This window comes from Strix aluco, chromosome 1, assembly GCF_031877795.1.
Source record: "Strix aluco isolate bStrAlu1 chromosome 1, bStrAlu1.hap1, whole genome shotgun sequence".
NCBI lineage: Eukaryota > Metazoa > Chordata > Aves > Strigiformes > Strigidae > Strix > Strix aluco.
The window spans coordinates 107265232-107286829 of NC_133931.1; the positions used below are offsets into that span (position 1 = coordinate 107265232).

A 21598-nucleotide genomic window follows, 5' to 3' on the forward strand; every position below is an offset into this window, starting at 1 on the left:
AAGATCGGATAAGATGCGTATAGCTCTGCAGTAGGCCAGATTTAGCTCAGAACCCTGTATACATACTACTTGAAGAGGCTCAGCTCCTCCCAGACATGGTCTTCCCATCTTCTCTCATCTCCTGTCACCATAAGCCTGCATATGAACAGTGCATGTTGGAGAATCCAAATTACCAAAATCTTCAGCACTGGGCTGCAAGATTTTTCAAATGCTTTTTCGCATGCCCATTCACAATGTAGGTGAGTTTATGCTCAAATTACCCAGGAAACAGTTTTCCAAAACTTAGAAAACCAGTAATGTCTTATTAACCTTAGAATATGGTCTAAGGCTATTGGTCTGATGATCAGCTGCAGGTACAGTCAACTTTATTACTGATAGATTTGTAGCAATACTACCAAGACCAAGCAAAAATGCTTTTAAATTAAGTTTGGCAAAACCTCATTGTCCTATGAGGCTTTCACAACGGCACATTTATCCGAAAAAGCGTGAATGGAAAGTCTGATAAGTCTTCCAGTTTTCATACATGAACATGTTCTTCAAGAAAGCCATTCAAGGTGGTATCAACCTTGGTGGAAGAGAGAACGCACTGATTGTAATGCAAAGCTTTGGGTATTTTACAGCATGCTGTATTTTACAGTGTACTAAGAAATCAGCCAAAGAGGTATCTTCCTGAAAGACTAGATCCAGGCAGACAGATGAACTGACACTCCCTGGAAAAGATGCTTCAGCAATACTACTATCAAGCTGATTTGCTCTCTAAGATGAAATGATTATAATATGGAACAAGAAATTAGGGCAAACTCATTAAGATCCTTTTTTTTGTTAGAAGTTTGCATCTGTAAACATAAGCATTTTGCTATTACGAATCCAAGGTAATCGCCACTTTCATGAGATGCGGAACAAGATGGCTGTCCTAGGCTTAACAGGGAAAAAACCAATCCCAAGGCAGCAGAAAGCACCATGAATTTCTACGATACCTAGCCACTCCAACAAAAGCAAAAGAGGACTGACTAGAAGGCGCTGCTATGGACAATTGCTCAATTGCTTCCTTTTGTGAAAGTACTATTGTTTCCCTGAGAAGATGTGAATAGGAAAGATGGGATAGGACTCTTGGAATCTAAAGTTCCCCTTGTGGTGGATGGGAAGGGGATGATACTAGAACCCAATACCCCTGAAATCACCTGTATTTCAAACTCTTCAGCTTCTTGTGCTTGTTTTTGTTATTTGACTCCTGATCAAGAAATCAAATTCAGAATCTCAGGGGACAACAGTCTAGCTCAGTTTTGGAGCTGAAGCCACAGATCTGCTGCATTAAACTGGTGGGAGTAAGGCTGATAAACTGGTTTATGAGCTGGTCCTTATATTTTGGCACCTCTTAAGTGGACTCCACGGGAACACAATCTGAAACCAGATTCATTGGGATCTACACTGGTAGCAAATTTTAGACTTAACAGGGTGGGGAGACAGTCTAACAGTTCACCTTCAAAGGTCTTAATAAGGTAGCTTACTTATCCTAGACAGTATCTCTACAGCCTGAGTTACAGAAAAGCAAAGTAGTAGAGAAAATAGAAGAAAAATGAAAGATTAATAAGCACACTCTGGACAGACAACTACAGAAGTACTAATGCAGCTTCAAGGCACCTATTACTCTTGAGTGCAGAGGGAAAACTACATCAGTTATGTGAAGTTAAAGCAGTTCAAGTTTGCTGTGAATGTGCATGTGGATAACTACTCAGATTATTTTTTATTATTATACTGAATATCACACTACAAAATTAAAGCTATCACCAATGTATATGTTTTGTTTCTCTGTATCACAAGTATGAAAATTAATGCACCGTTATCTATTATTATTCAGGCAGATATGAATGAAGAAGATGGTGGTAACAGCTTCTTAAATTTTATAATCCAACTATGTTACCATGTGTTTGTTTCAGACTAAAAAGAGTGCTTGCATCCCCTAATTCACATTATATACTGCAGAGTTTATAACGATATAATAATTAAGGTACAAACATGAGAGGTGAGTTTTGACTTCTTAGAAATAGTCAAAGCAGCTGATAGTAAAATAATTTGATTTCTCAATTGCAACAGCAGATTACAACACCTTTTTTTAGAAGAGCATTCCAGTTTACTTGGCTGTTCAAATTTCCAATTATTTTCAAATATTCTAATCACACATGTACTTGACCACACAATCACCAAGGAAAGTATTTAAGTCTGTCAAAAAAATGTTATGCAAACAGTACTCAACCTGATGATACACCAATAAGACTACATTAATGCACTTGTATATTAATAAATTCACATTTACTGGAACCTACCTTCTGTAGCAGTCTGACTTCTTTTTCCAGGCCATGCCTTATCCTGAACAGAAGCTGAAAAAATATTTATTTTTGGTCAGAAAGAGAGACAGTTTCAAGAAAATTGCAGGACTTTGCATGCTATCTCACCCAAGACAGGATCATTTTCCTGATTCTCTCTTTTTCCTGTTGCACTGTCAATGCACATCCAGAGTTCTTCTAACAACAGCTTTATTTTTTCTGTTAAAAAAAAAATATTTTATAAATTGAGGAAAACCTCAGTTGCTCAAAGGGCTAAGTATTTATGTTTAATTTTACTCAGAACACAGACATGCCTACAACAAAATACCCACAACAAAATTAAGACAAAGGACATAAAGGCATTTTAGTTTCGGAGAAAGAGAAATGCTAAATGCCATTGAGGGAATGGATCCTGTATTGGTCACAGCCACACAGCAGACTGAAGGAACAGTTGCAGAATGCTTTAGCTTTTCCTTTCTATAGTGAGGGTGGCTTAAAGTTGTAGCAGCCCCCAGAGAAAAATGTAAGAGCAGATTTGAATGTAGCATTAGTGAAATTAAACAGCTTGCTAAAACAACTCAGGTGACACGAACATAAATGAGGAAGGAAATCTTTTAGGAAGAAAGTATTTATATCACATTCTTTCTTGATGCTCACTCAGCAGTAACTCATCTTAGTCTTACCATGGAGCAACAGCACATTAAATGTATCTGAATTAATTATCAGGCCACAACATTAATAGACATTGTCTAGAGTCCTACCAGCACCATTGCTAGGTGATGCCAAAACACCTAGTTCCAGAACCAGAAGGGCAGGTGGAGAGGGAGAAACAGACCAAAAACTCAACAAAATACACAAGCACCTAACCTACTCATGCCAAAACTATCATCAGATCCAACAATCAGGTACTGAGACTATTGGTTTTGTGCCAATTCTGGAAGTCAAAGACCATAGCAAACTGCTACTATTTTATGAAGAGACATTATTAAAAAAACCTCAGCACATAAGACGAAAACCTGCCAAATTTTGCATGACAGCTATTAACAACACTAACAATTTCTCATTAGTAATAACGCCTTGCTGCTATCTGAAGCTCAAATTAGAGCTCAGATCTTAATTTTCCCATTTTGCCATTAACTAAAAATTAAAGGATGAAACTGGGTACCAATTTAGTACAATCCAAAAGGCAGTAAAAATATGCCAAGACACACAAGAACTGACAAGGTCTAACTTTTTCAGAAAAGTTTAATTTTGGCAAGAAAATTTATATACAAATATTGTAAAGCAAGAAACAGAGCAGGGAAGTTCTTCTTCTGCCTGAAAACTGCCTTCAGAATTTCTAAACAATTCAAAAGCAATACCAGTATTATAAAAGACTGCAAAAATGGAAAACCTAAATTTGCTTAAAGTTTTGCCTCAGAAATTTAGAGGAAGTTTAGAAGGAGTTTCCTCCATTACACGGTTAGATTCAGACAATTTGTAGCAGATATTTTAGATCATTAGGGGAAAAAAAGTCAATAGGGTAAGAAACAACTATACATCCTGGATTTCTACTTGATTTACAGAGCCTCACAGAGAACTGTGGCAGATTACACTCCTATCTTGTGTCTTTTGCTTTTCATGCTTCCTTCGTGATTTCAATAAGCTTCGAAGACAATGGTATTGTATTCTTCTGTGTTTGCATTGTTTTCTAATGGCACAGCAACTGATGTCACACATGCATGGGGTAAACTAGTTATTTTAATGAATCAAGTATTTTTCTTATTGCAAAACTGAAAATAGTATTATTACAATAAGACTATTACATTAGTCCTTCATCAGTGTAACATATCTGAATCAACCACATCTGCTCTCACAGCATTTCTGGCAGTATCTTCTGTTACCAAAAATGCAACTCTGGAAGAGTTGCAATAAATTCGTAATAGTTGGTTCCACACAGATAACAGTCTTGCAAAAAAATCTTACCTTTGTCTATATCTGTTGTAAGATCTTCACTGGAACTCTGGGTCTCCACATGCTTAACTATTAAAAAGAGAAGAGGGGGGAAATGCTCAAACAGAACAATACCACACACAAATCTGAAGGCAATCAAAGGTGAACACTTACCTTTTCTGCACTTCTCTTTAATTACACCATCAAGTTTTCCCTGTTAAAATTAAATAATATTAATTTTTAAGGCTATACATAGTTTGTAGAGCATCTACTCTTAATTAGCATGAAATATAAATCAACATTTCAAAGGTCATGCTTCAGCTGGAAAATTTCTATATCTTACAGTGAATTGCTATGTTTAGTTACTCAATATCCCCAACAAATGTAATTTTACTATTTCAGTATCCCAATTACTAGTAGCTTCCATTTTTTCCCCCAGAAATACTAAAAGAAGCTTAATCCAAAAGACCAGAAAAATCTTACTTGCGCCTTCTTTAGCTCCTTTTCAAGCCTTTTCTTTTCAGTTTTCAGTTGCCTGAAGTCCTGTGCATGCTTTGTTGCAGCTTCTTCAAGAAAGAGAACAAAAATTCAAGTTAAAAACTACAACATAAGAGACAACTAATTTAAGTAGCACTGGTCACCAGTTTGCATATCAAATTACCAGGAAAAAAAAAAAAAAAGACAGTGTGAAATACAAATCTATTGAAGTTATATTTTGGCTCATTAAGATAACAACTCATGCATACAAGTATGTCATCTTCCACCGCATAATTACTGTTCTGAACTACTAAAATACATTTATAACCTTTCTCACTTACATGCAAGAATGAAGAGTGGGTCATATTGTAATGATACTGTATTGTAGAGCAATATACACTAAGTGAAAAAAGGGAATAAAATTAAGGATGAGGTGCAATGTTTTTTTCATGTGTTTTACTCTATTTAAAAGAAGGCTCTGGTTCAAAGATGAAAACACCGTAACCAACCGCATTAGAAAGATGCAGATAGCACTCAAGACTAGTATCAGAGAAGAGTACCTTATCTCTTCATGTCTAACAGACACCTGGGAAGAGTGCAGATGGGTGGGAATAAAGAGTACAGGGCAGGTAAGTGAGGACTGAATGTGAGGTTCCTAGGGAAATTCTCAAGCAAAAGAGACACTTGAGAGAACTCCTGAGAGATCACCTTGGTGACTTACACACGGAAAGCAGAGAAAAGACAGATGGAACTTGCCTGCTGATCAGATCAGGTCACAGAAGAGCACATATCAAAAGAAAGAGCATTAAAAAGGCAGCTAAGGTGGTAGGTTGACAAAAAACAATCATGGGAAAATTTCAGATTGACAAAAGATACCAGACTAAAATACGGGGCCTGCGATACTTAATGAATACAGAAAAGAACAAAACAGATAAACCAGCCACTCGGACTGGACATAATGCAAACTGTCTCACAGTATTTTGTTCTAGCTCTGCCAGAATTTGAGTTTTTTGGGGCAAGAGGGTATAAAAAACTTGCTGACATGTAATAGAACTTCAAAATGCTCATCAAAATAAACAACCTTTACCTGTACTTTACAGTAGGATTTGGGCAGTTTCTAACACTAAGACACAAGTCACTCAGTTTGCTGTACTTTAAACTGTGTATGCACAGCTGCAAGTGTGCCATGAATGAAAATATTTGCCTCGCCAACTAACAGTGCAGCAAGTTAAATATCAGAATGCTTTATGCATATCCACCCTCTACTAGCAAAGAAAAGCACAGTGCCACGTGACAAGTGCTTTATCTTTACTTAAAAACAAAACAAGCAAACTAACCAAAACCAACTGCCAGAATATTTAAAAATCAGAAAACATGTGTCAGGATCACTACATATTTAAATATGATGATAAACGTGACTAGAAGAATCCTGCCAAGCTTATTAGAATGCTGGAGCACATGCCCTGTGAAAACAGGCTCATTGAACTAGACTTAATTAGCCTGAGAGGAAAAAAACCCCAACAAAAAAAAACCGTAGAAAGGATCCAAGAGCAGCTTTCCTGTACCTACAAGGAGGTATCAAGAAGATGGGATGAGACTGTTCAGTGGTGCATGGTGGGAAGACGAGAGACATCAGGCATAAGTTGAAACAAAAGTTTCCAACTGGCTATAAGGAAAAGGTTTTCACCACAAAGACAGTCATGCAGTGAATCTGGTTGCCTGGACAGGCTGGACAGACTCCATCCGTTGAGATTTTCATGACCAGAAGTTCCCTTACAACTTCATTTACGCCATATGCCTAAAATACTCAACAGAAAAAATTTTGCAGGAGGGCCGATGTAATTCAGAGACCAAGTACCACTCATAGTATTACCCTGCCTTGCTCCTTGGGGCCTCAGCATTAGAAAGTTGTGATTACTTCTTTGGATAAAAAAGGAATCAAGAGATGGAGTAGGACAACATCACAGTAACACAATATAGAAAGTTACCTTCAAGTTTCTTCACTTTTGTTTCCAGTTTCTTTCTCCTGTTAAAAAGAAGGAATTAATACATCATTTTTGTATAGAATTATGTTGCACAAAAAGCCAGGAAAAAAAAAAAATCTAGCCATTTCAGAGAAAACACACCTCCTAGACCCAGGGCCTATGAGACCAATGTATCCCTGAAGTTGAAAACTTAAATCAGTGGCATGTTGCTGTCATTCTCTGTATCTGTATCTGTTACAGATGTAGAGTTTGCTATTTAGAGAGTCAGTCCACTAATTCAGGCACATAAATATACCTTCAGCTACAACTGCAAGTTACAAACACAACCCAAGAAAACCGGCTTCTGGTCTTTTGCATTTCTGTGATGTAATACAGACAGGTTAGTTTTACTCCTTAAAAACAATTAAGCCTTGCTTACAATCAATAAGACCTAAGCAATGAGATAATCAGGAATAGTCTCCAGGATCACTTACGTCCCACAGCTTTTTGTTCAGAATATTCAGGCGTTTACTAAAACCAAACCACAAAAATTATGCATTCGGAGCAATTTTGACCTCAGCATTTCCAACTCTACCTTATATGTAAAACATACATGGAACTGGAAAACAAAATAAAAAAACCCCAGTAAACACTTCTATTATTTTCTTCTGTCAAATCCCAGTATCCCAGAAACAGTTTTTAAACTTGTGTGATAAGAGAGGACCCTGTCCTGACAAAGACAAGCTACCAATGCTCACTGATCACTTTCACAAAGAACACAGTTCATCCATTCCCCATATTAAAACTTATATAATGGTTTGAGATTTACAGCCTAAGCCTTTCTGGATGTGCAAGCTTTAATCATCACTTCACACATTAACTGGAATACATTTGAAAACTCACTCAGAAACAGGATGATGTTGGCCCATCACAGACCCTTAGCATGCTCAGTAGTTAAAGCATTTATACTATAAAGTAATAGACTGATGCTCTTGGGTCTTCTCAGCCTGAACAGGTTCATACTTAACTCTCTATACTCAGATGGTGGCTTTGACAGTCAAGCCATTGGTGAGAATTTCAGAAAAAAATCCTCATAAAACACCTTTGCAGAAAAAAAAGAAAAAAAACCAAAACAGGCGGGTTGTCCTTTAAAAAATAGCAGGTAACAAACTTCTGTTTCTCTGCAGATTATCTCCTGACCAATGCACAGAAGCACTGCATCTACAATGCATGGACATCGGAAGCAAGGACAGGCGACAAGGGAGGACTACAGAGATGCTGTTCACCATTGCAGGGAGAAGATTCATGCAGCCAAAGCTCAATTAGAGTTCAAGCTCACCAGTACGTTGAAGGACAACAAAAAAGGCTTTTTCAAGTATGTTAACAGCAAAAGGAGAATCAGAGATAACAGTGGTCTGTTACTTGATGAGGTCCGTCACCTAACAAACAGGGACATAGACAAAGCAGAGACATTTAATGCCTTTTTCACCTGTCTCTGACACCGATGATGGGATGCCCAGAGCTCTGTGTTGGAAGACCATGACTGGGGGAATGATAAACTCCCACCCAGCTCTGAACTTGTTCAAGACTTGCTGCTCCAGCTGGATGCATGGAAGTCTATGGGGCCTGGTGGGATTCATCCCACGGTACTAAAAGAGCTGGCCAATGTAATCACGGGACCTCTCTCCATTATTTTTCAATGGGCTTGGGAGTCTGGAGAGGTCCCAGTTCACTGGAAGCTGGCAAATGTTGTCGCAATGTTCAAGAAGGGTAAGAAGGAAGGCCATGGTATTTACAGGCCTGTCAGGCTCACTCCAGTGCCAGGTGAAATTATGGAGAAGGTTATTCTGGAAGTTATTGAAAAAGACTTGAGAGACAATGCAGTCATTGGTCAAAGCCAGCACAGGTTCACAAGGGGAAAGTCCTGGTTATCCTTGCTCATGTCCTTTTATGACAAGGTCACCCATCTATTTGACCTATGGGAAGCCAGTAGATATAGGTTTTTCTGGATTTTAGCAAAGCTTTTGATACCATCTCTCACAGTATCCTTCTGGACAAAATGTCTAGCATGCAGCTAGACAAGTCCACAACACATTGGGTAAGCGACTGGCTGAGGGGGCAGGCTCAGAGTTATGGGGTTATATCAGGCTGGTGGCTATTCACCAGTGGGATTGCCCAGGGCTCCATTTTAGGGTCAGTGCTCTCTAATGTTTTTATAAATGATCTGGATGCATGAGTCAAATGTGTACATTGTTTGCTGATGATACAAAATTAGGAGGAGCTGTAGACTCCCTTGAGGATAAAGAGGCCTTACAGAGATCTGGACAGACTAGAGAGCTGGGCAGTCACCAACCATATGAAATTTAACAAGAGCACGTGCCAGATTCTCCATCTGGGATGGGCTAATCCTGGTTATACATACAAAATGGGAGACGAGAGGTTGGAGAGCAGATGTGGAAAGAGATCTGGGGGTCTGGGTTGATGGCAAGTTGAATGTGAGTCAACAGTGTTACCTGGCAGCCAAAAGAGCCAACTGTGTCCTGGGGTGCATCAAGCACAGCACAGCTAGCTGGTCGGGGAAGGTTTGTCCCATTAGACCACCCTGGTGCAGCCCCACCTCAAGGCCTGTGTGCAGTTTTAAGTGTCTCAATATAAGACTGGACATCAAACTATTAGTGTGTCCAGAAAAGGGCAACCAATATGGTGAAAGGTCTAGAAGGCAAGACTTATGAGGAACAGCTGAGGTTACTTGGTTTATTCAGCAAAGAGAAAAGAAGGCTGAGGGGTGACCTCATCACAGTCTACAACCTCCTCAAGGGGGGCAGTGGAGGGGGAGGAGCTGATTTCCTCTCTCTGATGACCAGTGACAGGACATGAGGAAATGGAATGAATCAGATTGGACATTAGGAAAAGGTTCTTGACTGTGAGGGTGGTCAGTACCTGAACCAGGGAAGTAGGGCACTAAGCCTGTCAGAGTTCAAGGAGCATCTGAACAATGCTCTTAGTCATATGGTTTAGTTTTAGGTAGTCCTACAAGGAACAAGGAGCACTGGACTCAGTGACAGTTGTAGGTCCCCTTCTCAAGATAGAAATTCTATGATTCAAACAACTAAGAATCTGAATAACCAGACAGCCACTAAATGCCAACATTTATCATTGCAATGATTTTTACAGATGAAACAGTTACTTTTACAAGTGCAGTAGTATGCTGACTAATTTCATCAATACACATGCTTACATTAAGAATACTGGTACATGTTAAAACTAGTAATTCACAAAAAGCAAGGCTCATAGATGATGCACTTGGACAGAACTCCTCTTATGCTATGCAACTCAAGCTCCCATCTGATTTTTAAGATGCACACACAACTGAAGCTGAAAGAAAGGTATGCTAACAGAAGCTACATTCAGAAGCAGAATACATACAGTATTATAATCTACTCAAACTACAAAAAACATAATGTGGTTACATTTGTAATACTCAAAAGTTGAAAATTATAAATACAAACAACAACTGTGTCTGTCATTTACTTCATCCTTAGAATGCGATCTTTTAATTTAAACGAGCAACCGTACTTCTGGAAAAGTCTAGTGTTTTGAGTACTTTTTTCAAAGCTTGTCTGTAGGAATGATTTCGTACCTAAAATCTTCACAGTGGACATGTGCATTCGTCTCAAGTTACCACACTTGTTATAAGCTCAGAATTGGGGAACTGCCATCCTTGTAAATATTCAAAATCCAGTCAGACAAGGTCCTGAGCAACCTAACTTTGACACCGGCTCTGAATGGCAGATTGGACTGAAGGACTTGAGAGATAATTTTTGACCTAAATTATTTTACAGTAACTGTAGATTAACATTTTATGAACAATTCACTAGAATTATGCTTCTGAAGAAACTCAGCTCTCAAATTACTGAGCTCATATGATCTACTGCTTAAAGTGGCCTCAAAGCCAAAGGTATATAAAATAGCTATAGCATCACAATGACTGAGGTTGGAATGGATCTCTGGAAGACACCTTGTCCAACCCACCCTGCTCAAGCAGAGCCACTTAGAGCTTGCTGCCCAGGCCATGTCCAGATGGTTTCTTAGTATCTCCAAGGATGGAGAGACCACAACCTCCCGGGGTGACCTGTGACAGTGCTCACTCACTCTCACAGTAAAAAGCATTTCCTGATGTTTGGAGGGAATCTCCCATGTTTCAGTTGGTGCCCGTTGCCTCTGATCCTGTCACTGGGCATCATGGAAAAGAGCCTGGCTCCGTCCTCTTTGCACCCTCCCTTCAGGTATTTATACACATTGATGAGATCTCCCTGAGCCTTCTCTTCTCCAGGCTGAACAGTCCCAACTCTCTCAGCCTTTCCTCAAGGGAGAGATGTTCCAGCCCCTTAATCATCTTCGTGGTCCTTCACTGAACTCTCTCCAGTACATCCATGTCTCTCTTGTACTGGGGAGCCCAGAACTGGACACAGTACTCCAGGGGTGGCCTCACCAGTGCTGAGTGTAGAGGGGAAGGATCGCCTCCCTCAGCCTGCTGGCAGTACTTTGCCTAGTGCAGTCCAGGATAGCCGTAGCCTTTGCCACAAGCGTACATCAGTGGCTCGTGTCCAACTTGGTGTCCAGCAGGATCCCCAGAGCCTTTTCTGCCAAGCTGCTTTCCAGCTGGGTGGCCCCCACCATATACTGGTGTGTGGGATTGTTCCCCCCCCGGTGTGGGACTTTGCACTTCTCCTTGACAAACTTCCCGAGGTTTCTGTCAGCCATTTCTCCAGCCTGTCAATCTTGTGCTGGATGGCAACATGTCCCTCTGGCCCATCAGCCTCTCCTCTCAGCTTTGTGTCACTGGCAAACTGGCTGAAGCTACACTCTGCCCCATTGTGCAGATCACTAATGAAGATGTTGAACAGGACTGGAACCAGTATGTGGCCCCTCTCCTCTCCTCCCAGGGCCAACCAGCCTCCAACTAGACTTTGTGCTGCTCATCAGCACCCTCAGGGCCCAGCCGTGCAGCCAGCGTTCAATCCACCTCACTGTCTGCTCATCCAGCCCCTACAGCAACAGCTTGAGGGGCTGCGAGGTTCTTATGGGAGACAGTGTGAGAGGACTTACTGAAGGCCTGGCAGACACCAGCCACTGCTCTCCCCTCATCTACCAGGCATGTCAGGTCACCATAGAAGTTTATCAAGCCGGTGAAGCATGATTTCCCCGTGGTGAAGCCATGCTGACTACTCCTGAGGAGTTTCTTGTCCTTCATGTGCCTGGAAGTGGGTTCCAGGATGAGCTGCTCTGTTACTTTCCAGGAATCAAGATGAGGCTGACTGGCCTGTAGTTCCCTGGTTCCTCCTTCTTGAAGATCTAAGTGACAGACAGGATACAGCCGATATATCTATATTGACACAGTATATTGCCAGCACATTAGGGTGGTGAGCTCCCTCTTAAGATGCAGTTAGCAATGGGGTAGCTGCTCTCTGCTGCTCTTAGCTAGCACGATGTGCTAAAGATTCCTTTAAGCTCACAAAATACAGAGTACCTACATGTGAAATAAGTGCAGTCCAGCACAAGAAGTGACAACAGCAACTGACAAAAATGCTAGTCTGCTTGTACAATGTTTTGGATGACAGCAGCTTGCTGCTGTGCTTGCAAGTACCATATGTTTCACAAGCCGTGTAAAGATACTAGGGTATCTCATTTGAGAGATGCCTCAGTCCCTTGATCATGTCTGTGACCCTTTGTTGGACTCCCTCCAGTATGCCCATACCTCTCTTCTACATAGGAGCCCAGAACTGGACACAGTATTCCAGGTATGGCCTCACCAGTGTTGAATAGAGGGGAATGACCACCTCCCTCAGCTGCTGATAACACCAAAATAACTTAGGAACACCAAAGTTAAAAACGATAGCCAATTTAGAAGGAAAGAAGGAGTCATCAGTGTGAATCCCATAAGAATGTGTGCTGGAACACATAAGAGAGAAAAGCTGACTACAAAAAACAGCAGAAGGGTCTTAGAATTCCAAGCAGGTAGAGAGTAATCATTGGTGTTGATAAACGCAAAGTGATGCACATGGAGAAAATAACCACAACTACAAACTTGCAACACCCATCTGTGTATTATTTGGTTCTCTTTTGAGAGCATAAGTATCTTTCCATACAATACTGTGAAGTCACAGTTCCCTGATACAGGTGATTCAGAGGCTAGGAGTGTAACAGGGTTAAAAACCAATTAGACAAATTCATTAGAAAGTCCATCAAGAGCTGTAAGACATGACAACACACATATATGCTCCAGGCAAGGAAGCTTTTGAGTGACTGCTTACTGGAAGAACAAACTTTGGGAATTATCAAGGTGAGCTTCATGATATTCTGCACTATGGCAGCAAAAACGGCTCCTGCATTTCTGGTGCCAAATCCCTCCTGCCCATTTCCAAACATGGTGGACAGCTCAGGGCCTGCTGAGCTGTTTCTTTAAAAAACAATTACTTTAAGGACTGATTTTAAGTGCAGATCATTTTGGCAATGTCATTTATATATCAGTCTCAGAGATTTATCAGCATAATAACAAAAAGCCAAGTGTAAAACCCACTTAAAACTGGAGAAACTACAGCTTCTCAAATCTCATCCTGTTCTTAAAAACAGCTCTTTGCTAAGCCACCATCAAAAGCCACTTCAAGACAGGATAATAATTAAACTAATACTACCTTTCAGAGTGTTTGTTACAAAACTTAAGACCATTCTTCCATCAACTCCCTCTTCTAAGAACCCATAAACATAAAAATTTTAGAAAAGTGGTAAGCATAACTAGGTAAGATAAAAGACCAAGTTCTGGAAGACGTAAGAGGGGGAAAAGAAAGGTTGTGAAAAAAAGAAGCATCACTCACACAGCATCACTGTTTACTATTTCTTCTTTAATTTTACCATATTCCAGTTGACTCTCCCGATAAATCTTGAGAGAACTCTGTGAAGAAGGAAAGCACAGTTAAAATATGCCCTTACTGAGGGGAAAAAAAAAAATAGATGGCAGACACTTTACCTATTCTAATGAAAACAGTGCATAGCCAAAAAAGTATATTCAATGAGAAAACAAGCAAGTTGAAAAGTTAGGTTATTCCTCCTCTTCTTTAAAACCAAAAGTTATAACAAACAAATAAATAAATCTATATCTATCTATCTTTTGAGTATGTGCCTCCAACACCTATCTGGATAGGAACTGAAAGCTGAAGACAAGAGCACAACTATTAGACACCATGCAAATAATCCTGCTTTTTCTGAAAAACTGCCATCAGGACATCAGCTACTAACGCTTGCTGAGGAAAAAGGATTTAAAAAAACAATTCTAATGTAGAAGAAAAACTAGGTACAGTGACAAGACAAAGGTTAATATCCTACCTTGTGCCCGTATGAAAAAACTAAAAGAGGGTGGGTTTTTTTTCAGAAATAATAGTTAATGCCTAGAAAGTGTATATATTTAGATGGTTTGAACGGTCAAAAGCTTGTCTTCTGTAGACTAAATCTCAGCTAAGGTATGGGAGAGAAATTAAAAATAAACCCAAGTAGATAACAATGTAAAAGCATATGTGCAAAATGGTAACAGAAGCAAAATTCTATTCTGCACCAATCTTCTTTGCAACTTTTTAGTAGTACAAGTTATAGAGAGTTCAGTAATCTAATATAATCAGAACAGAAAACCAATGGAATTTGAATGCATCTCCTTCCTTCCTAAATAAGGAAATAAAGCCCAAATAATCTGATCAAAAATCATAGGAGCTACAAAGCCTGAACTTTTTGCCTATCTGAAACCTGCTGTCATTTAATTAATTTCACCTAAAACCAGAGCTGCCTGTCCCAATGAGCTGGAAATAACAACTGGGCTCATTAAAGCCTGCTTCATTAAGATGAGCATTAAATATATACATTTCTTTCAACAGGAAAAGTGCAAGTTATTTAAACCTCACAAACTCACCTTTTTCTCTTCCAGCTCTGCTTTCAAGGAACCCAACTCTTCCTGGCACTTTTCCAGAGGCAGGATTTTCTGTAGCATCTGCTCCACTTGGCAACGAAGAGCAGAGATCTCTCTGAAACAGAAAGTGTAATGAAAAAAAAAAAAAATTGCCAAAACCCACGGTTGCTTTCAAACTCAATGTACTGATTCTTCAGGCAAGTGTCTGAGTATTTTGCTTTCCCCTACGGAAAAATGCTGTGAGATACCCAAAGGCTTCTAATAGTCTGAGTGTTCTCATTTTTTATCCAACATTTTACAGTCAAAGAAAAGTCAACAGCTGATTTAAAAACATTAAGCTGAGCCTAAAGCTAGATGCAAGCAGATGGCATGTGCCATGCAGTACTGCTCAGCTGCCTATAATGAAGTGCCAGGAATAAGTGTCTCTACATAGGTAGCGCTGTGAAACAAGAGCAGAGTCCACTGCAGGATTTTTCAGCAGGCAGGATGAAGACTGTAAAGATTATATGCTGCCTCTTCCTCTATAATCAAGTACAGTAAGCAAGGGCACACAGTCACAACTCTACAACAAAACGCTTCACACAAATATGGCCACCCCAAATATGCTTATGTTTAACCACCACCAAAATATGATCTCTGCATCTCCTCTTGGTCACTATAGACTCTTATGTAACACAGGGCCAGTAAAGAATTTCACAGAGGTATTGTAGGAGGAGGACAAATTTCTCTCCTCATCAAAGGTATCTTTGCTAACTAAGGCCTAGGAAGTATGGTAAAAGAAAGGACCATATTAAAAGCTCGGCCTAGACCCAGGGCTGTTGCTGTTACATCAGACTCCTAAAACTGTCCAAGACATAAAGAACACAGCATCTTTAGTAAACAATTTAAATCAAACTTACCGTTCAGCAAACTGAAGCTGTAATCTCTTGTTAAGGTAGAAATTAAAAGCAGTTTATCAAATGTCCTTAAGTATATTTCAATCCAATCACCACTTGCAAAGAAACAGTCAATGAATATTTCCATGCAAAAAACACGGGACTTGCAAAACTTGTTTCATTGAAACATTTCAATAGGTCTGAAGTGAATAAGCAGAGCTTCTTCTGTTACATGAAAAAAACCCAAGTAATTCTCGGTGACGCAGATTTCAACTAGTTCATATTAAGTCATATATTAGACACAGCCAGATCTTAAGTGGACAGTTTTAATACCAAAGCCCTGTTTACTTTATAAAGCCTATCCAGTCCGTTCTTTACTAGAGGCATCACCTCTTAAATTAAAGCTTCAATAAAAAGCCCCAAGCCCTTTTATAAGAAATGTTAATATATTAATTCTGCAAGAATACTAATAGAAATGTGAAGGATATCAGTGCATTTCTGTTGATATTCTGTCAGCAAACGACTGCAAGACAAAAAAAAAAAAAAGACATTACTCATTTTCTCACCTGATTTTGATAATCACGTCTTAGGATACCTTTCCTTTTGCTTTATTGATAAATACAGAAAGTGTACGACTGATTTGTATTTTCTGATAGCAGTCAATAGAACTCATTTCATTACGCCATTCAAACCTCAAATCAGCCTGCTTTAAATTAGAAAAAACCCACCAACTGACAATTATACAAATTTGTAGCCATTAACTATTTGCAGCTTTAAAAAAACCCAAAAAACAAAAACCCAAAAACATTATTTAGGTAAAGAATGTAACATTCATATAATAAAAGAATTTACATATTATCACAAAATCATATCCTAATTACCAAAGTTAAAAGGATATTTTCCTTGGAAAGAATACATAAATGTAAGAAAAAAGAGTTCAAAAGACCCTAAAAGGCTTTAATCTTTACACTCTTCTCCTAGCAGCCTAAGAGGGCAACGCTTCCTCTGATTCAAGGTGTACAGTGGGCCACAGGACAGCACCAAGGAAAGCTATTCTCTCCTTTCCTCAAATGTGATGGTTTTTAAGAATGGAGAGAAGAATAAGAAAAATAAATACCGTGGCAGTTACTCCAATAGACAGGGCTGCATCACCTTCTCTTGCAACAGTTAAAAGTAATCAAGGCAAAAAAGAAAGGGGCTGAGCTGGAAGTAATTAAAGAAGAGGTAATTCCCACAAGCAATATATACACTGGCAGAGAGAAGAGGGACACAAAGTTTGGACGTAGGAAAAGGAATCTATGGACACAGTAAAGGAGCTTTGAAGAAAAGGGTCCCAGTTAACTTGGTGAGGGCTCGCTTAAATGCTTTTTGGAAACCAGAATGCAGGACTGGAATTTAGATTTGTTAAAGCCAGACTGACACATACCTGGGAAAGGGTACGTCAGAAATAAACCATTACAATTAGGAGACACAGCAAGGATATTAGGCCATAGCATAGAGGTATACATAACATATCTTGATACATTATTCCATACAATCATACGTTGATGGTTATTGAGAAAAAGCGGAAGCAATCACAGAAGAGAAAGCAAACTACGAGAAGCATTTCAGAACCTTACTGTTCTGACCGATGTTCAGCCTCACTTTTCATATTGTTATTTAATCCCAACAGCACACTTTAATGCTCAGACTAAATTCTGTTGAAAAGGTTTGCATGCACCTGTGTTCAACTTTTAGTTCTCATACTGTATTCTTCAAAACAGATACAGTGAAATAAATCTCTTCAAAGAGCTGCTTCCGCTAGTGTATCAAATAATATATAAGCTTTTATAGCTTAACAAGATAGCCCCGTTTTACTACCATTACACACAGATGTTTTAGGGCATAAATTAAAGAAACCTTACAGTCTAGGTTTAGGACCTGTTCATGAAGAAGTTACTTTCATTTTGAGGAAAATTTAGTTTTGTACATTAACAAACATCTACATTCTACAGAATGTATTTGGTGCATTGCTTTAAGAACTTAAGAGCAATAAAAACCAACCAAAAAAACCCCACAACACTCATGCAATTGTACTTACTCTCCATCAATCATTTTTTGCTTCAGTGCAATTAATGCGGCTACATATTCATTTATATTCTGTAAGGAAGAGTCTCAAGTTGGTAAAGAAGTTTCACCCCAAAAACCAGTACTATACACTGTAAATAACCCCTGAAGTGATTGTTACTGTTCTACATGATACAATAATCTGTATTCTTTTTTCAGTTCTCTTAGTGAACAAGCTACTAATTCACCAAAAATACACAAATACATATAGAGGATGCAGGCTCCACAAGAAAGTATGCGTATTTAGATGAGGCTTTACAACAAAAGCTCTTCAAACCTTGCCTTTGCAGCAGATTATATACTAAAATCCCCATAACTTTTTCTCTCACAATCAAATTAAGCTTTGGCAGAACACTACCAATGAACGGCACCTGGCTCGTCTGAGCTTACAGATTCCCCAGATTCTCCATCCATACTCAAAGCGTGTCCCAAGATCTCCTCCGCCCGCTGAGCTCTCAGCAGGGCCTTCCCCTCATTTAAACGCAGAACAATCACGGCCCAAGGCGTTATACTATAAACTCCACGCTCGCTTAAGAGCGCTGAAGAAGGGAGGTGCATGATGACACTCCTCCCGTTGCCCCCACGCGAACTCAAAAGGATACGCCTAGAATCGCACTGGCAGCTCCCGCTAGGCGCGCCGCAGAGACACGAGCTACTTCTCCGCATTTGGCCCGGCTAAAGCTCGCCACTGCTGCTCCTTTTACAGAGCCCGCTTGCCACGCTCGCTATCCGCGTCCCCGCTGCACCGGGAGCGGCGGCCGCGGCTCCCAGCGCTCCCCACCCGCCAGCGGCCCAGCGCAGTCCCACGGCCGCAGCCTTCAGCAAAAACCCCGCCCCGGGCGCTCCAGCGCCGCCGGGACGGCGGCCCGCTGCTACCTGCTGGAGAACGCCGCAGTTCGCGCAAGCCGCGGCGGCGGCGGCTGCAGTCCCGGCCGGCGGCGGCGGTGTCTCTCCCGGCATCATAGTGACCGCCACGCCCCGCCCCGCCACGCCGGCCCCGCTGCCCGGCGGCGCCCCGCGCAACACACGCGCCCCTCCGCCCAGCCCCGACCGCGGCGCGGGGGCGCGGCCGCAGCGCGTCACACGCCGCGCCACCGCCTCAGCAAGGACCCGGCTCTCCTTCGCCTCCCGGAGGGTGACCCCATCGCTGCCTGACTACTGGCAGCAGGAAAGACGGCAGAGGCCGAGCGCTAAAAGGCCCGGTGAACACTGTCTTGACCCACTGAAAGGAATGGCTGCTCCCGCGTCTGCCGCGCCTTTCTACAAACGCTATTATTACTATTTTTTTATGGGCGGGCACTCCTGAGGGGCACTGCTGCGGCCCGGCCTAGGGCAGCCTTTCTCGCCTGGCGCGAGAGGCTGGACCCCGGTGGTGGGGCGGGGCGTAGGGGGGCGGGGCCGCGCCCCGCCAGAGCCCGGGTCGCCGGGACGGCGGCCCCGGCGGGACGCGCGCGGCCGGGCCGGAGCGGGCAGCCCGCCTGTCCTCCGCCTCCGCCGCCGGCCCGGCCCGCCGCTGGTTGCTGGCGGGTCAGCGCTGCCGCCTAGGCATGGCCGCGCTGAGCTGTCGCTGTTCCCCGGCACACACAGACCCGGTTCTCAGAGTGGGAGCGTACCAGTTGAGCTCACTCAGCGTCTGGCCGGACCGTGCTGTTCCTAGCAAGAGATCAAGCTTTTCATTTCACCCAAGCGTTCGTAAAGAGGTTTTTAGGGGCAAAATTTAGTTTCACGTATCATCCTGGCTGCCTGCATCTACGACTTACACAACATCTTTATAGAGAGAGCAAGCTGGGACGAGACTTCATGCGTTGCAGGCCATGCTTTCGACTGCTTAGCGAAACAGAAGTTAGGGTAATGACTGCTGGCTGTGTTGTTTCCACACTCTGTTACTGCTGACGTACGGTCCCATCCCATTATTTCCATAACAATCATTCAGTATCTAGTACACAGGACAGATGGTTGCACACAGTGTGAATTAGCTGGTGGGTTTTTTTCTATTCAGCTCATGCCGCTGGACTTCATCTGCTGAATGCTCTTTGCAACACTGCTGCTTACACAGCATTGAGTCTACCTGAAACTTTCTCTGGCTCACAGTTTATCCAGGTACTTCAAACTGCTTTTTCACCTCGTCTTCCTAGTAGTTTGTACATGTTCCTCAGGGGTGTTACTATTCATCTCTAGATCTGCAGATCCACGTTAAATCTTCTTTCTCACTAACAATGGTGCATACATCTGCGTGGTTAACCGGAGCTTGATTAAGACATTGAAACCTGTAACTCCTGTATAAATGCTCTCATCAAACAGCATATTTCAGGCTTTCTCAATCTTTCTACTTTGAGAGCTTTAAAACAATATAATAAAATACTCATTAGAGCAGGAGTAGAATTTGTGACATTGTCACTGGAATTAATCACTCCCTGTGGGGTGAGTAGATTTCCTGTGTGAAGTGCCCTTCTGGAATGGACCTGAGCTCCACTCGTTTTAGATTTGAGAGGTTGGGGCTGTGGTTATGTCAGGTAACAAGGCACTTTATTAGGTGAGAGAGTTAAGGGCAGGGTTCTTCTGAAAGAAACTGCTCTATCAGAAAGAAGTGAATAGATAAGATGGTTTTCAGAAGAGTTCAGTGTTTCTTGCGACTATTCATCCTTAAGTGAAAATGTTATCCTTAAAATTCTGTTCTAACATTGAAGATGCCCAAATTTTCTAGTTCTTTATACTTCTTCTGTAAAAACTCATAAGTTTCAGTGCTTCAGACTCTGAATACATGCAGAGGTAGGCAAGTAAACTTATGAAAATTCAGTATTGCCGGTTTTTATGTTGAGTTCCCATTCTTTGGCAAGAAGAAAATATTTTAAAAATGTGCTTTAATGCACCCTACAAAAACTAGTTATTAAAAGCATTTCCTTCAAAAACTTAAGAGATTTTAAAATTTAAAACAAAGAGTATGAAATAATAATGTAAACAAAATGCTCTTTTTTTAATTGCTCTTGTTTAGGCCAAGAAGAAGAGAGATGGTAGGGCTTGGAGTTCCAAAGTTCTGTTTCATTATACCTCGAGTGATGAGCACATCAGAGTTCAGAGAGGATGCAGTGGGATGGAAGGGCAGACATGATCTAAAAGGAGAGTTATAAATCTGAAATTTAAAAAGCCCTGTGAGTTCAACAGTAGACTTTTACAGGGCTAAGATGTGTGTGTCGTGAGGTCTGAGTCATAGAGACTTTGGTCTCTTTTGTTAACGATAAAACAGAAAATTGGCCACTGTTGGTAGCTGTGAATCTCCTCATTGCTGATTGGGGCCATTTGAAAAGAACTGAAATAGCCAGCAGTACCTAAGCATGATTTCTTTACTGTTGCTCAGAGAGAAAATATAAATCATCCTTCCTGAATGAAGAACAGAAAGAATCAGACGCTGATGTTCCCAAAGAAGTTCTACGCAAACAACACTCGGGTGGTCATTCATATCACAAAAGTGTCGTCCTCTCACCACCAGTAACTGAAGGCAATATTGATGACAGGTGCAATTAGAGAGGCTCCGCGGAGGAAATGAAGGTGCCTAACCATCTTCACAGCTTGTCAACCTGACAACAGCATGGTCTCTGGCAGTCTCAGCTTTAAAGCAGAAAAGCTTATTAACTATAGTAAGTGTGAAAGAAACTCATATTAATCCAGCACCAAAGTTTTATTTCCACATACTCTCCAGAGAGCTCTTGCATGAATAAAGACTTAAAGGACCAGATGATGTTTGAGATGTCATTGGATTTAGTGTTTGAAACATCCTAACACAGTCTCCAGTTGGGACAAACTTAAGGCTGATTTTCACCATTAGTTATATTAATTGGAGAAATTATTAGTGACTGTCATTACTCATGAATAATATCACTTTTTTTTTTACATTAGTGAAGAAGTCTGAGTATGAAGTTCTATTTCATTAAAAAAATGTGTTAGTGCTAAAATAAAGCAGTTGAGAAG

General features: G+C 41.0%; 1 protein-coding gene and 1 long non-coding RNA gene across 7 annotated transcripts in view; one reads left to right on the forward strand and one right to left on the reverse strand.

Moving 5' to 3' along the window:
• The window catches only part of ICE1 (interactor of little elongation complex ELL subunit 1), a 39233-nt gene extending 20552 nt beyond the window's left edge, over positions 1–18681 (reverse strand). For 3 of the 6 annotated variants that reach the window (XM_074830432.1, XM_074830461.1, XM_074830470.1), the window contains exons 1-12: positions 18509–18681; positions 17607–17665; positions 16014–16049; positions 15551–15568; positions 14655–14766; positions 13573–13649; positions 6722–6759; positions 4740–4822; positions 4431–4470; positions 4290–4346; positions 2454–2543; positions 2325–2378 (exon numbers count right to left, since the gene is read on the reverse strand). In XM_074830432.1, the coding sequence (XP_074686533.1) occupies positions 2325–2378; positions 2454–2543; positions 4290–4346; positions 4431–4470; positions 4740–4822; positions 6722–6759; positions 13573–13649; positions 14655–14766; positions 15551–15568; positions 16014–16049; positions 17607–17665; positions 18509–18595 (751 nt within the window). In that variant the 5' untranslated portion in view covers positions 18596–18681. The other 3 variants (XM_074830442.1, XM_074830452.1, XM_074830480.1) reach the window with 3 other exon arrangements.
• Positions 18682–19038: 357 nt separating this feature from the next.
• Positions 19039–21365, forward strand: LOC141925820 (uncharacterized). The gene is made up of 2 exons (XR_012623939.1): positions 19039–19732; positions 20988–21365. It is a non-coding gene; the product is annotated as an uncharacterized LOC141925820 (long non-coding RNA).
• The last annotated feature ends 233 nt before the right edge of the window (positions 21366–21598 follow it).